Below are 17,360 nucleotides of genomic sequence, written 5' to 3'. Positions count from 1 at the left end.
TGCTTCTGTAATAAGGGGAACAACCACTAGAGCAGAATTACCCTAGATACTTGGTAGATGAGAAGGCTGGCAAGGTCGATAGAAGTATATTGGATATACATTGTGTTGATGTGTACTTTACTAGTACTCCTAGTAGCACCAGGGTATTAGATACCGGTTCGGTTGCTAGTAAACTCGAAATAAAAGGCTGCGGAGACTAGCTAAAGGTGAGCTGGCAATATGTGTTGGAAGTTTTTCCAAGCTTGATGTGATCAAACATCGCACGCTCCCTCTACCATCGAGATTGGTGTTTGCGTAGAGCATAGACATGATTGGATTATGTCTATCGCAATACGGTTATTCATTTAAGGAGAATAATGGTTACTCTGTTTATTTGAATAATACCTTCAATGGTCTTACACCTAAAATGAATGGTTTGTTGAATCTCGATCGTAGTGATACACATGTTCATGCCAAAAGATATAAGATAGTAATGATAGTACCACCTACTTGTGGCACTGCCACGTAAGTCATATCGGTATAAAACGCATGAAGAAGCTCCATGTTGATGGATCTTTGGGCTCACTCATTTTTGAAAGGATTGAGACATGCAAACCATGTTTGTTGGTAGATATGCATGAAGAAACTCTATACAGATGGATCGTTTGGACTCACTTGATTTTGAATAATTTGAGACATGCAAATCATACCACATGGGCAAGATGACTGAAAGCCTCGTTTTTCAGTAAAATGGAACTAGAAAGCAACTTGTTGGAAGTAATACATTTTGATGTGTGCAGTCCAATGAGTGCTGAGGCGTGTAGTGGACATCGTTATGTTCTTACTTCACAGATGGTTTGAGTAGATGTTGAGTACATTTACTTGATGAATCACGAGTCTGAATTATTGAAAGGTTCAAGTAATTTCAGGGTGAAGCTGAAAGATCGTCGTGACAAGAGGATAAAAGATCTATGATATGATCATAGAGATGAATATCTAAATTACGAGTTTGGCACAGAATTAAGACATTGTGGAAATTGTTTCACAACTAATACAGCCTGGAACACCATAGTGTGATGTCCGAACATCATAACTGCACCCTATTGGATATGATGCATACCATGATGTCTCTTATCGAATTACCACGATAGTTTATGGGTTAGGCATTAAAGACAAGCACATTCACTTTAAATAGGGCACCACGTAATTCCGATGAGATGACACAGTATGAACTATGGTTTAGGGAAACCTAAGCTGTCATTTCTTAAAAGTTTGGGGCTGCGACGCTTATGTGAAAAAGTTTCAGGCTGATAAGCTGGAACCCAAAGCGGATAAATGCATCTTCATAGGACACCCAAAACAGTTGGGTATACCTCCTATCTCAGATTCGAAAGCAATAAGGGATTGTTTCTAGAATCGGGTCCTTTCTCGAGGAAAAGTTTCTCTCGAAAGAATTGAGTGGGAGGATGGTGGAGACTTGATGAGGTTATTGAACCATCTCTTCAACTAGCATGTGGCAGGGCACAGGGAGTTGTTCCTGTGGCACCTACACCAATTGAAGTGGAAGCTTATGATAGTGATCATGAAACTTCAGATCAAGTCACTACCAAACCTCGTAGGATGACAAGGATGCGTACTACTTCAGAGTGGTATGTAATCCTGTCTTGGAAGTCATGTTGCTAGACAACAATGAACCTACGAGCTATGGAGAAGCGATGGTGGGCCCGGATTCCGATAAATGGCTCGAGGCCATAAAATCCGAGAGAGGATCCATGTATGGAAACAAAGTGTAGACTTTGACAGAACAGCTCGATGGTCATAAGGCTGTTGAGTGCAGATGGATTTTAAAAGAAAGACGGACAATGATGGTAAATGTCACCATTAAGAAAGCTCGACTTGTTGTTAAGATATTTTCCGACAAGTTCAAAGAGTTGACTACGATGAGACTTTCTCACTCGTAGCGTTGCTAAGAGTCTGTTGGAATTATATTAGCGATTACTGCATTATTTATGAAATCTTGCAGATAGGATGTCAAAACATTGTTTCCTCGACGATTTTCTTGAGGAAAGGTTGTATGTGATACAACCGGAAGGTTTTGTCAATCCTGAAAGATGCTAATAAGTATGCAAAGCTCCAGCAATCCTTCTAGGGACTAGAGTAAGCATCTCGGAGTTGGAATGTATGCTTTGATGATGATCAAAGATTTTGGGTTTATACAAAGTTTATGAGAAACTTGTATTTCCAAAGAAGTGAGTGGGAGCACTATAGAATTTCTGATAAATATATGTTGTTGACATATTGTTGATCAGAAATGACGTAGAATTTCTGGAAAGCATATAGGGTTATTTGGAACGTGTTTTTCAATGGAAAGCCTGGATTAAGCTACTTGAACATTGAGCATCAAGATCTACAAGGATAGATCAAAACGCTTAATGGTACTTTCAAATGAGCACATACCTTGACATGATCTTGAAGGTGTTCAAGATGGATCAGTCAAAGAAGGAGTTCTTGCCTGAGTTGTAAGGTATGAAGTTAAGACTTAAAGCTCGACCACGGCAGAAGAAAGAGGAAGGACGAAGGTCGTCCCCTATGCTTTTATCATAGGCTCTCTACAGTATGCTATGCTGTGTACTGCACCTGAAGTGTGCCTTGCCATGAGTTAGTCAAGGGGTACAAGAGTGATCCAAGAATGGATCACAGGACAGCGGTCAAAGTTATCCTTAGTAACTAGTGGACTAAGGAATTTTCTCGATTATGGAGGTGGTAAAAGAGTTCGTCGTAAAGGGTTACGCCAATGCAAACTTTGACACTAATCCAGATTATTCTGAGTAGTAGACTGGATTCGTATAGTAGAACAGTTATTTGGAATAGCTCCAAATATAGCGTAGTAGCTGCATCTACAAGATGACATAGAGATTTGCGAAGTACATACGGATCTGAAAGATTCAGACCCGTTGACTATAACATCTCTCACAAGCATAACATGTTCAAACCTAGAACTCATCGAGTGCTAATCACATGGTAATGTGAACTAGATTATTGACTCTAGTAAACTCTTTGGGTGTTAGTCACATGGGGATGTGACCTTGAGTGTTAATCACATATCGATGTGAACTGGATTATTGACTCTAGTGCAAGTGGGAGACTGTTGGAAATATGCCCTAGAGGCAATAATAAATTAGTTATTATTATATTTCCTTGTTCATGATAATCGTTTATTATCCATGCTAGAATTGTATTGATAGGAAACTCAGATACATGTGTGGATACATAGACAACACCATGTCCCTAGTAAGCCTCTAGTTGACTAGCTCGTTGATCAATAGATGGTTACGGTTTCCTGACCATGGACATTGGATGTCATTGATAACGGGATCACATCATTAGGAGAATGATGTGATGGACAAAGACCCAATCCTAAGCCTAGCACAAGATCATGTAGTTCGTATGCTAAAGCTTTTCTAATGTCAAGTATCATTTCCTTAGACCATGAGATTGTGCAACTCCCGGATACCGTAGGAGTGCTTTGGGTGTGCCAAACGTCACAATGTAACTGGGTGACTATAAAGGTGCACTACGGGTATCTCCGAAAGTGTCTGTTGGGTTGGCACGAATCGAGACTGGGATTTGTCACTCCGTGTGACAGAGAGGTATCTCTGGGCCCACTCGGTAGGACATCATCATAATGTGCACAATGTGATCAAGGAGTTGATCACGGGATGATGTGTTATGGAACGAGTAAAGAGACTTGCCGGTAACGAGATTGAACAAGGTATCGGGATACCGACGATCGAATCTCGGGCAAGTATCGTACCGCTAGACAAAGGGAATTGTATACGGGATTGATTAAGTCCTTGACATCATGGTTCATCCGATGAGATCATCGTGGAACATGTGGGATCCAACATGGGTATTCAGATCCCGCTGTTGGTTATTGACCGGAGAGTGATCTCGGTCATGTCTACATGTCTCCCGAACCCGTAGGGTCTACACACTTAAGGTTCGGTGATGCTAGGGTTATAGAGATATTAGTATGCGGTAACCCGAAAGTTGTTCGGAGTCCCGGATGAGATCCCGGACATCACGAGGAGTTCCGGAATGGTCCGGAGGTAAAGAATTATATATAGGAAGTGCTGTTTCGGCCATCGGGACAAGTTTCGGGGTCACCGGTATTGTACCGGGACCACCGAAAGGGTCCCGGGGGTCCACCGGGTGGGGCCACCTGCCCCGGGGGCCACATGGGCTGTAGGGGGTGCACCTTGGCCTATATGGGCCAAGGGAACCAGCCCCAAAAGGCCCATGCGCCAAGAATCAAGGGAAAGGAAGAGTCCTAAAGGGGGAAGGCACCTCCGATGTGCCTTGGGGAGGAGGGACTCCTCCCTGGCCGCACCCTTCCTTGGAGGAAGGGCCAAGGCTGCGCCTCCCCCCTCTCCCTTGGCCCTATATATAGTGGGGGGAAGGGAGGGCAGCCCAACCGAAGCCCTGGGCCTCCCTCTCCCTCCCATGACACATCTCCCTCCTCCCGCAGCGCTTGGCGAAGCCCTGTTGGAATCCCGACACTTCCACCACCACGCCGTCGTGCTATTGGATCTCCATCAACCTCTCCTCCCCCTTGCTAGATCAAGAAGGAGGAGACGTTGCTGCTCCGTACGTGTGTTGAACGCGGAGGTGCCGTCCGTTCGGCGCTAGGATCATCGGTGATTTGGATCACGACGAGTACGACTCCATCAACCCCGTTCTCTTGAACGCTTCTGCGCGCGATCTACAAGGGTATGTAGATCCACTCCTCCCTCGTTGCTAGATGACTCCATAGATAGATCTTGGTGACACGTAGGAAAATTTTGAATTTATGCTACGTTCCCAACACAAACACTACCCACAGATGGATATAACTAAACGGAAATGGCCGGCGAACTTGAGCAGGACGCCGACACAAGCTTGTCCGGTCATTGATGTTCTCTGGGAGCCCCCACCAGTAGGATATGTAAAGCTTAATTTTGATGGCTCCTTTGTTGCAGCAATTGGTGAAGCTGGTGCCGACATGATACTACGCGATCACAAAGGACATGTCATCTTTACTGCCTATAGATGGCTCTTCAATTGCCAAGGTCCACTCAAGGCTGAGCTTGCGGCATGCGAGGAAGAACCGCGACTGTCCTTGCACTGGTCCCAAGCACGATTGGTGGTAGAGACCGACTGCGCAGAGATCGTCTCTCTCATCAACGCTGGGACAACAAATCGGTCTAGAAACATGTACCAAGTTGCTGAAATCGTTGGCCTGCTCAAAGAATGACAAGCTCATGTTCGGAAGATCAGTAGTACACAGAACAAGGCTGCACATGCAATGGCAGCAGTTGGGCGAGGACAACAATGTATAGCCCGTTGGCTGGCTAATGTACCACCAAAGATTAGCAACACTATTCTAGATGATTGTAAAACATTTTTACTTAATCAGTGAGTTGCTTTTCTCCCGCAAAAGAAAAACATGGCGACCAATAGACAGACTAAGCGCGTATTTAGCGAGGCTATGTGCTTTGATATTTGTAGTTCTACGTTCAAAAATAAAAGAACAAGACTGTAGTTCAGACTCGATTAGCTTGATCTGGGTAGTAGTAGATAAATCGTGTCTGTTTCCGGGGAGCAACTAATTAACGAGCGCTCCTTCGGGAGCCTCGCAATGATTAGCGCCACTTGGGGCACTCTCAGCCGCCTGCCATGTGTCGCGCTCTGGGTGCTTCCTCCGGAAATTTTTATTTTATTTTTTCGCACATGTTTTTGGCTTTTTAAACCGTTTTTTGGGGGTTTTCGACGTTTCGGTTTTCTACCGGTCTTCCTTAGCTTTTGGGTCAATTTTTTTGGAAAAAAGAAACTTTTTGTGCGAAAAAACCGTGTTTTCTTTTTTATTTCTTTCACGAGAGTCGCGGTTTTGCTTCCGCGGAAGACATGGTTGTGCTTTTGCGAGAGTCATGGTCGTGCCTTTTGGAAACGTAAAAAAACATGTTTTCTATTTTTTTCCTTCCTTGAGAGGCACGGTTGTGCTTTTGCGAGAGTCACGGCCGTACCTTCCAAAAATGGAAAAAATGTGTTTTCTGTTTTTTTCTCCTTCTGCGAGAGGCACGGTTTTGCTTTGCGAGAGTCATGGCCGTGCCTTTCGGACAGAAAAAAACAAAAACACGTTTTCTGTTTTTTTTTCTTCCGCGAGAGGCACGGTTTTGCTTCCGCGAGAGGCACGGTTGTGCTTTCGCGAAAGTCACGATTGTGCCTCTCAGAAACGAAAAAAAACGTGTTTTCTGTTTCTTTTTTCATCTGCGAGAGGCACGGTTGTGCTTTCGCTAGAGTCACGGCGGTGCCTCTCGGAAACGAAAAAACGCGTTTTCTGTTTTTTCTTTCCGCGAGAGGCACGGGCGTGTCTTTTTGGGAAAGGAAAAAAACACGTGCTCCCGGGTTGGTTTTTTCGTCCGGTTTTTTTCTTCTAAAAATCGTTAAAACCTATCAACATGGGATCTAGTTTTGATGATCACGACGCGAGAAATTCAATGGTGAAAATGGTTCAAGATTTGGACGCACGGTTTAAGAGATAAAATGTTTTGAATAAAAGGATCTAGGAAAAAAGGGAAACTCACAGGTTGCGACAAGTGACGCACATGCAGCGCGCCATTTGTCGCAACTTGAGAATGTGGGAGTGATCTTTATAACGAGTACTCCTAAACCAAAAATGCTACATCTACGTAAAACTCTATAAAGCCTTACGTAATCTCTTTATAACTAATCTCTCCAGTCCCTTGGTTTCAACTGGGTGGGCCCCCCTTCCTAAATTTTTTTTCCGAGGGTACGCCAACGGTGTACCATAGCTTTATAGAAGAGAGAAAAATATGTACAAGAGAGATTACACGGTCGGTAGAAGGCCCAAATAGATCCCTTCACCAAACCCTCCACTCATCCGATCTCTACCTTACTTCTCAGTCCTCACACCACGTAGAAACTCGAGTGGCTCCTGCTCTAGACCACATTTCTAATTCTTGCCAAATCAGATCTACCGTTCCTCCTACATTCCTATGGTCATTACGCCCGAAGACCCTCCCATTACGTTGCTTCCAAATATTCCAGCAAATCGATATGACCACTGAGTTAAAACCTTTCCTCAATCTCTTCGGAATGTGCTTCCTCGAATCATCCCACCAAGCACCAATTGTGGACTGGTGTGTTGGGCAGAGCTCAGGACTAATGTTCATTCTGCAAAAGCAAATATACCACACCTGCCTCGCAAACACACACTACATTATGATATGATCCACATTGTCCTCCTCCTGCTCGCAGAGATAGCATGGCGATCTTTGGGCCTGAAGCCCATGTCGTAACCGTCTGTCTGCCGTCCAGAGCCAGTATTGCACCGCCAACCACATGAAGAGTTTGCATACCAGCGAAGCCCAACACTTCCATATGGCAGCATAAGCCTGAAACCGGATCCCTCCCATGCAGAGCATCTTGTAGGCTGAGGCCGTTGTGTATACTCCTTCGCGATTCCAAAACCATATTGGTTTGTCTTTGGTACCAGGCATCGGTTGCATATCGATCAATATCTCCCATAATCGAACGAATTGAGTCAGCTCGTCTGTGCCTAGTTGACCTGTAATGTCATTCGTCCAGGCATGCATCCACAGCGCATCCTTCACACTCCTTCGGTTCACCACCTGTGTTCTGACCCGTTTATGGATTATCGGGGCCAGCTCTCCGATCGTAGCCCCACTGACCCATCTATCCTTCTAGAACAGAACTTCCGTTCCCTCGCCAACCTGCCACTTCACAATGCTAGCAAATGCTTCACTAGCTTGTTTGTCCGGGACCCAGTTTAGACCTTGCCACAGCCTCGTGGCGTTCGTCCTTGAAAGCCACTCCCACCTCATCCTAAGTGCAATTCCTTGCTTGCACAGGTCAACCACCCCCGGTCCTCCAAGTTCTTTAGGTCTACACACACACGCTTCCAAGACACTAAGCATCGGCTGCCATGTATTTCCTCGGACCCAGCCCAGAAGAAAGCTCTGCAGCCCTTGTCCACCCGCTCCAATGCCCATTTTGGGGCCTCAGCAACAATCAAATGGTGGGTTGGTCTTGCCCTCATAACCTGATTAACCAATACCAATCTACCTGGCCTAGTCACAAACCCACGCTGCCATCCCGGTACAATACGCAATGCAGCATCCACCACCATTGCCACTCCGATCTCTTTAGCTGCTTGTTACTAAGCTGTAACCCCAGATATTTGCAAGGAAAGGTTTCCATTTTCCATGGCAGAGCCTCCCTTACAAGTTGTTCATCGCTGTCCTCCGCCCTGGTCATGATAGCCGCAGACTTGCTATAATTGATTTTCAGTCTTGAAGCTTCTCCAAACATCTCAAGCACCTCTTTGACAAAGAACAGATCCGAAACTGTGGGTTTGATGAAGAAAACGACATTGTCCGCATAAAGAGATAGGCGCTGCATTAGGTTGCAGCCTTTCATGCTACTCAGTACCTCAGAGTCATGTGCTTTTATCACGATTGCAGTTAGTACGTTCATAGCAATGACGAACAGAAGGGGCCATATCGAATCACCTTGCCTCAACCCCTTTGCGTGCATGAACTTCTGCCCCGCAGACCCATTCACCACAACTTGAGAACTTGCCGAGGTAAGTAAGGTGCCAATCCATGCCAACCAGTGCTCAGAAAAGCCTTTAGCCTGTAGCACCTCAAAAAGAAAAGGCCAAGACAGAGAATCAAAAGCCCTAATTTCCTCCAAACAAAAACTGACATCTCAGCTCTTCTATATCTATACCAACTAATAAAAGAAATAGGTATTCTTAGTCCGTCATGCTATTTTATAGAAAACCCCTGATATTTTAGACATTAAAGCGGACTAAATATCAAATGCTTTTTAAAATACTCATATCTTCTAAATCGTAACTCTAAATTTAACATGTTATATATGAATTTTGATTAGAAAAATATAGAATCTAAATATGATGTTATTTTACCTATTAATCATTTAAAAAAACTATCTAAGGTGAAATATTAATCAATAATGCATTATCCGTCTTTCTATCACACCGATAGTGATTCGGATTGGGGACGAACACCTCAGCAAAGTCAGAATTGCACACGAATTGAAGATAAATTTGCTAGAGACACCCAACAAATAAGGACATGCATGACAAAAAATAAAAGAAGGACCGAATAAAGACGATATGTCTGCTATAAAAGAAATAAAAGAGAAAATGCAGAGGATATCCAATAAAGATGAGATGTTGCGCTATTCTCCTATATATAAGAAGAAAGAGAGGATATGCATGGCAAAAAGTAAAAAGGAGGCATGCACGACAAAATAAAATAGAATAAAAGACATATTTGATAAGATATAAAAAATGATGAAACAGGGACCAATACCTATGACATGTATGGCAAGAAATAGTGGTGAATGGATGCAAGTACCCGTGTCCATAGGAGACCATACAAAAATGTTCCTTTTCTGACAAAAAAATCTCTCTTTATGCTTAAAAAAATGTATCTTTTTAATAACTCTTCATGTATTTAAGAGATATGCATGTGAAAAAAGTGTTCAAGAGTTACCTTAAGTTGGTGATCCTTAAACTGAAAATCACCCTTGATGCACACATGTCTCCGTAGTGTACTAATGTGTCATAGTCTGTTTTTGTCGTATTTCTTTACCGTTTCTTTGCACATGGTTTTACCGCGCAGTCTTTTCTTGACATGAATAAATGCATAATCGTTTGTCCGTTTCTTTGTACGGATTAAATCTATATGCAAGTTGTGTTGAAATAAAATACCTGTGGAATCTTGAACTGCGCCTTTGTAGGTTAAGACCATCTTTGTTTGGGTCATAGCTATAAATCTCAGATTATAGACTTTTTTAAAAATTAAGAGCCCATGGTATTTTTTCTTCCGTTGCAACGCACGGGCCTTTTTGCTAGTCTATATCTATATCTATATTTATACTTACTAATAAAGCAAAGTGCGTTTCGTCAATTTTTTCATCCGTTCACCGCCGACTTTTTTTTCTATCCGAGGTGGTACTAAATTTTATGCGTTTGTCTGCCAAAAAGGAATTTTCGTACGTGGCCATGTCCTGTGGCCCAGTGAAGCCAGCCAACTTATTTTTCTGCCCACACAGCTGAAAAGGTCTATTTTCCGCACTAGGCGGCAAATAGTAGGAGTTTCGCACAGGACAACCAATAATGAGCTTGCTTACTTTTCTTAATTTCCCTGGTTTACTTCTATTTTTATTCTTCTTTCCCTACCTCTTTTTTCCTTCCAAATTTATTTATCTTTTATAATTTATTTTGTAAATTAAAATTCTCAAAAAAGCGTCCAGAACTAAAATAACTAAAAAATGTTCAATTTTTTTATTGTTTTAGTTATTCGAGATTTCTAAAAAGATAATTGCATTTTAAAAAATGCTCCAAATTCGAAAAATATTCTTGTTTTAGTGAAAGTTTTACAATTAAAAATAATGTTCATGTATAAATGATACACATTTTTTAAAAAAACTTATGAATTTCAACACATGTTTCTGTTTTAAAAAAGTGTTCACAAATTTAAATAATGTTCATGTTTTTTATAAAAAAATTGGTGTTTTCAGAAAATGTTTGTGAATTTAAAAATATGTTTCCTTTCATATTTTGTTAGCATTTTCCCAAAATTCTACATAATTTTCCAATAACTGTTAAGGATTTAAAAAATTGTTCATGTTTCCTAGAATATTCAAAAACTCCATACCTTAAAATCACCTCCATTGAAAGGATTGAAAGGAAAAGTAGATTGAATAACTCATGGGTCTTCTCTGGTGTACGATGACGTAATAAAACTCTTAAATGCCATCGATCAATGAATGGAAAAATAACGGATTGATTCATTCACACGCAGCGAAATCGGGAAGCTAAATATTCATTTTTCGTGTGCACACAGGGTTTTGCTTGCACATATAATTCTCACTGACTCTAAATGCATACTATTTTATCTCCTGTTACAATGCACGGGCATATGTGCCAGTCTTTACCTAATAATAAAGTAAATTGAGTTTCTTTCGTCCGTCATGGCATTTTTCATAAAAAATCCTGTCTTTTCTTGAAATCAACCCGCCGTCCGGATTTAAGTCACACTGGAACCGTTATTTTACATTTTTCAAACCCCCCTGATGTTTTAGGTAATTCATCCGCGGATCATATTTAAGTTAAACAAATGTTTTTTTAAATCATCCATATCTTTTAAAACGTAACTCCGATTTGAACATGTTATATATGAAATTTGATTAGAAAAATATGTAGAATATGAATATGAGATTATTTTTACCTGTTAAGTATTTTTAAATATTATTTTAAAATATATTTGAGTCAAATCAAATGATTTTCTAAATTATCTGTATCTTTTAAACTATAACTTCAATTTTAACATATTATATATGAAATTTTATTAGAAAAATGTGTGGAATCTAAATATGATGTTAATTTTACCTGTTAAATATTTTTAAAATATTGCTATGAAAGCAAACTTATAATTCGTTTTTTTTCACACCGGCGGCGATCTGGATTGCAAATAAACACCCCACTATAACCATATACGAAAAAGAAAACATCGATAACTACACATGCATACTACTGGTGATTTTGCTGTTTCCGTGTCGATAGTTCCCGGTCCGTGAAGGGAAGCAAAATACTAGCCCGGACGCGGCCCAGCAGAGAGAGGGCATCCTACCTGGACTCAGCCAAGTTCGGCCGAGAAAGGAGGAGAGAATTTTAGATGGACTCGGAAAACACTCAGGCCATTAAAAGGCAAGCACTTGTCTCTCTGTTTCTCTATCGAAAAAGAAACAACAACAGAAGTTTTCCTCTGTTCTGGTGAGGAAGCCCTAGTTCCCAAATCCTGTCTGCCCCGCCGCCGAGTATAATGGAGGGATCCTTCCCCGCCTCTTCCTTACACCCCCCCGCCGTAGCACCCGCCACCACCCGCTGTGCCCCATGGGTTCTTCTTGACAGTAGGGCCTACTTTGCCGTCTGCAAGAACGCCACCACCGCTGAAGCCACCACCAGCACCAGTCACATGGTCAAGGTCAGTTTCTGCCTCTCAGATCCGCCGGCAATCTCACACTTTTGCGTCTTTGGCCCCGAGTTGAAGCACGAAGATTTCATGATGGAACCCCTGGTTCTCTTCTCGGCGAAGGACCTCGTACTCCTCCGCCTCGCCTTCACCGTCGGTCCACGAAGCACCCATAAGGATTCTCGTCTCGCCGAGTACTTTCTCTACAAGGCTGGTCGTGGCAAGCCGTCGCTCGAACCGATCCCGGTTACTCCACCAGGCACCAGGAACTCGTTCCACATCTGCGTCCTGCCGTCCGACGACGACGATGGGGAATTTGTCATCGCGGATCTCTGCATGACAAATCCCCGTTCGGACTACGAGCTTCATGTCTTCTCTTCCAAGACTGGCAAGTGGACCACCAAGCAGTTGCGGTTACAGGCATCTCCCGTAGTAAAGAAAGAAGACCTGCCTGGCCCATCACTCGACAAGGTGATTGCGCTTGGAGGAGGTGCTGTAGGCTGGATCGACCTCTGGCGGGGTATCATCAGCTGCAACGTGTTTGACAAGAACCCCGTTCTAAGTTTCACCCCAGTGCCCATGCTTGAAGAAAACGAGCGACATGAAGGTAACCCACGCCTGTTCAGGGACATCACCTGCTCCAATGGTGTCATCAAGTTTGTAGAGTTGGATCTTCGTTTCAAAAAGGTTGCTGTTCACAACATCAAGACTCGCAAGACGACAAAGGATCTTGACAGCGTAGATATCATCCATGATTCAGAGCTGCTCTTCCACAAAGATGATTCATGTACCGACCCTGTGGAATATACTCTTGTTGATGATGGTTGGAAGCTCCGGACATGTTATAGGCATACTTCCTGGGACTATTGGCGCAAGGGGCACACTGTTGATATTGATGACATCTTGGCTGACAATACTGATCACTCTATGTTGCTCCCACAACTGTGGGATGCTAAAGCTGGGAAATCAACATTGAGAAATCTGTATTCGGCTTACCCAACCCTGGGCATTGACGGTGGCAACATTGTTTACCTGATGTCTAAGGTTGTTTATAATGATGAGAATGCATGGATGATTGGTGTTGACCTTGAAATTAAGGCAGTGGAAGTACTCGTACCAGTCTCTTCTGAGAGAGTCTGTTTATTCAAGCCAGACTTCCTCCCCTGTACATTCTCCAAATATCTTGATGCAACTCCAAGGTAAACTTCTTTGATTATGCTTAAGCAAGGTGTTCGTGTGGACGGGACAATTTCCTTTGTTTCCACTTCCTCACTATTTATTTTAACTAATGACATATGACACTCGTTGCAATTTTAAGGTCATGTGCAGAGGAAGTCATCCCTACTGCAAATGTGGTTCAGAAATCTCTACTTAATGATCATGTTTCATCAGGCAATTTTTCTCTAAATAAGCTGGTATGCTTTGATTGTCTACTGTCTGCTAGCCATTGATTTCTTCATCTCCATGCATTGAGTAGTTGATATTCCTTTACAGTCACCGCTGCAGGATACACGGCAGTGCTATGGGGGTTCGACTGAATATGCTGGTCCATACGCAGGCTACCGCAACTATCAGCAGCATTTAACCGCAGGTAATGGCACTGAAGCTGATTGCTGTATGGGGCTTTTCCATTTCTGTTTTTCGTCCATGTGTTCTTCTATTGTACTCGTGATATTCAACTCTTAAATATTGAAGTTGTTTAGCATTAAGAAGTTGTGATTGAAAAGAATGCAAAATATTATCTCATCATGCTACGATTTCGTCCTCGAGATAGATTCCTGCTGCAAATGTTGCCATTAGACGAGAAGAGTTTGTCCAACTTCCATGTATACCTACTTTGCATCTTGTTGTCTGGCCTGAAGTTTGATAGAATATGTTACCTTTTTCAGGTTGTGATTGTTAGTTCTCCTTAATCAAAGGAATAAATATATATTAGAAAAGTTTTAACCTGCAACTGCAAATGATGCCAATGTAGTGATGTTGAGTTCCTGTGTATCCCTGTGTTTTTTTCCTTTTTTAAGATCGAAATTCGGGGGATACTGCAAAGTTCGTGTATCCCGGCGTATCCTGCCGTATTGTTCGGCACTTCCAGCCGTGTCCGTGCTTTCTAGCTCTTCTCTTCTCCTGCTGTTAGAGATCAAATGTAGCCTTGTCATTGATATGCTTCCTAAAAGGGGAGTGCTAGCTCATGATATAAATATTTTTGTAAGGCAAATTTGTATGTGCAATGTTGGGTGAATATCTTAATGCTGTCTTTGAACTTTAGTTTGGGAAGTTTCCTGGCAAGGGCCCTCTGGATCATCGGATTGGTATAAATTCCTTTGGAATGCTTCCCTATACCCCCTCCAAAGGAATCTCAACATGTACTCAGACCTTTGAGAAGGATATTGCACTCGGTTGCATGGAAGTTTCTGCGCTCTACGTATTGTCTATTGTTTCCGTAGAGCCTTCGAAAACCATTCAAAAATATATGCTGTACAAAAAGCAAGTGTTTGTAGCACAATTTTTTGTAAAAGCGTTGCTGTTATTGTGATTTTGTGGGTTTATATGTTATAGCACCCACCTTGCATTTACAAAGTCCAACATATTTCTAACTTCTAAAACTGCATCCTCACGGACGCCATGGTGCCTGTATTCCTTCATTTGATTTTAATATATGTTACTATAATATGTCTGTTTAATTATATTTCATCCTGTACTACCTTGATTTGCAGGTACCCAACCGCTGTTGCAAGTGCTGAATACTGACCCGTTTGGCCAACTATGGCTGTCCTTGCGGCTGGATGACCACCTGCTATCACAGCTAACAGGTCGTGGTCCGGCGCCTCCGCCATTCACTCCATTCCCCACTGAGGAGTACATATCTGATGAAAACCATGTATTCAGTGGAAGCACGGAAACTTGATCCTGTGCCGTTGGATGAGGATTGTGCGATTTGAGATGAAAAGATGGACGAAATGCAGAAAGAACCTCGTAATCTTCCTGTACCTCGGTACAACATCCTTATGGAAGATGAGCCATCGGTGCCTCTTCCTATCCCGATTCAATTTTTCCCCATCAACAGCTAGGGTTAGGAGATGGTCGCCTCGGCCAGCACGACGCCCTCGTTCTGCGCAGGGCCGGCGGCCGGCGACCGCGTCTAGTTCATTCTCTCCTACGGAGTATCAGGCATTGGGCGACCGCGGCTAATTCGTTCTCTCCTCTCCGGCGGCTGGCCTACCGCGACAACCCAGCAGTACACCCCGGCGGCCGGCGGCCGGCGACCGGCATGGGTAATTCTTCTCCGGGCTTCTCTCCTCTCCGGCGGCTGGCCCAACACGCCAATCATTCTCTGAGCATTCCCCATCGGATTGGTACCGGATCTAAGTCTGAAGGTATGGAGATTTCTATTACATTGATCATCTTGTATACTTTGCCGTGGTCTTCTTTTCGGAGCTCATCTAGTTGAGCTAGGTTTGTAAAGCAAATAGAGAGGACAAGGGTGTGGATTCTGGTTGTCTCCTCCAAGATTAGCACTTCTAGTTGGGCTAGGTTTGCAAAGCAAAGCAGCTAGAGTAGGGGAGGGAGCGAGGTAGTAGTATCTTGGCTGCAACTGCTGATTGCCCCTAAGTCTACTGTCCAGATTTTGGTCTTCAAGAAGTTGGTAAAGTCAAAACTCATTTGGTAAGCAAGTTTTATATTAATGCAACAACAGGGAGATCCAATCATGCTAATTTGACAATACTATACACCATAATGGGAATAAGAAATTAAAAAAACCATTACTTCTTGCAGACTTGTGTGTAGTACAATGGGAATAAGAAAGGAGTTGAAACTATTTGAGCATAGATAAATTGTAGAAATGATTTTAGTTGTTAGTTTTAATTTATATTGCAATCGATTGGTGAAGTGAGCTGAGATTAGGTACTGCTAACACTTTGAATGTTCTTTCGACCAGTTTATTTTTTCTATGCTATTCCGGAATGCACATATTGACTGGCTCCTATGCGGATGTGCTTTTTGCACTTACAGATGGTATATCTTCTCTTTGTGCAGTAACTATGGAATGCCAGAGCGGAGTGAGCAAGGCTCCACCTTTGGCTATTTGTGACGCCCAGTCTGATGCAGAATCTGCCGTCCACACTAGACCAAGTGCCGAAATTGTATTTACCACACCACAAAAATTGTATAGTGCACCTTTCTGTGTAAGTACTTGTCTAAGTAATATGTACATGCTTACAGTTTCTTGTATTCCAGCATGTTAAACCCGTTGTTCTTTTCATCCAAATTTCAGGGCTCATCTTGTACTCCGGAGTGTGATGATGACATCAGGCCAGCCATAGGGATGACTTTTACGGATTTGAAGGCAGCTAAGGATTTTTGCACTTGGAGATCAATTATGTAACCAAGTTCCGGCGAAAGAACAAACTCAAACAGAAAAAATTGAGGAATTCTTGGGTTGTTCAATTCCAAATGAGGTTGACATTCATCCTCCAAATGATATTCGATTGAGGGGTAGGATCAAAAGACTTAAAGGATACATGGATAAGGGTGGAAAGCAAAGCAAGAAAGATAAGAATGCGAACAAGAATGATAGCCGCACTTGTCCTAAAAAAGTGCAAGTACATGATTAAGGTACATTCCTCTGGACTTAGTTGAGAATAATTCTAATATGTTTCTTGCTAATAAAGATAACATGCACTGATGTATCTATTTTCTTAGATTGTTGTTAAGTTCGTTTTCATATATAAGTATAAAAAGTTCAACTCTTATGTTTCAGGTTTGCTGGTGGCAGTAAAGACTTATGAAGGTTTCATAAACAAGGACTTCTGCAGGATGTTTGGAGTCGTAGTGGTGCACTGATACGTTCTTCAGCTTGTACTCGAGTTATGTCCGATGTATAAACGTGAGGTTTACTATGACTGTTAATGGCTAATGGGTTAGTGATGTGTCTGTTGTAACAAAACACCCTAGCATAATGCGTTAACTACTGTACGTGTCTATGTTGTAACTAAACTCCCTAGCATAATGCGGCTATCATGCCTTAACTACTGTACATGTTTTTGAAGTGATGGCAGTACTACAAGTGAATTCTGGACTACTAAAATTGGCTTCCTTCAGTTTTCTCACGTTGTTGAAGTGATGGCAGTACTGCAAGTGAATTCTGGACTACTAAAATTGGCTTCCTTCAGTTTTCTGTTGTCTTGTCTGGGGCATTGCATGTTAGTTGTTTTAGTTTCCTAAATGTGATTTTGCTGGGACTCTGCTATTAGGAGACTATTTAGAATCACCTTCTGTGAGTTTTGCTATCCATTG

At 42.4% G+C, this 17,360-nt stretch overlaps 1 protein-coding gene across 1 annotated transcript; it reads left to right on the top strand.

Annotated features, from left to right (window-relative positions):
* Positions 1-11,809: 11,809 nt before the first annotated feature.
* Positions 11,810-17,112, top strand: LOC123044855 (uncharacterized). Its single transcript, XM_044467726.1, has 7 exons — positions 11,810-13,264; positions 13,384-13,480; positions 13,560-13,656; positions 14,780-15,439; positions 16,101-16,249; positions 16,339-16,679; positions 16,825-17,112. The coding sequence occupies exons 1-4, from the start codon at positions 11,916-11,918 to the stop codon at positions 14,968-14,970; spliced, it is 1,734 nt and encodes a 577-aa protein (XP_044323661.1). The 5' UTR covers positions 11,810-11,915; the 3' UTR covers positions 14,971-15,439; positions 16,101-16,249; positions 16,339-16,679; positions 16,825-17,112.
* The last annotated feature ends 248 nt before the right edge of the window (positions 17,113-17,360 follow it).

The sequence above is a fragment of the Triticum aestivum genome, chromosome 1A (assembly GCF_018294505.1).
Source record: "Triticum aestivum cultivar Chinese Spring chromosome 1A, IWGSC CS RefSeq v2.1, whole genome shotgun sequence".
Classification (NCBI taxonomy): Eukaryota; Viridiplantae; Streptophyta; class Magnoliopsida; order Poales; family Poaceae; genus Triticum; species Triticum aestivum.
Note: the sequence above shows the minus strand (reverse complement) of the source record. Positions and strands in the feature narration are given on the sequence as shown.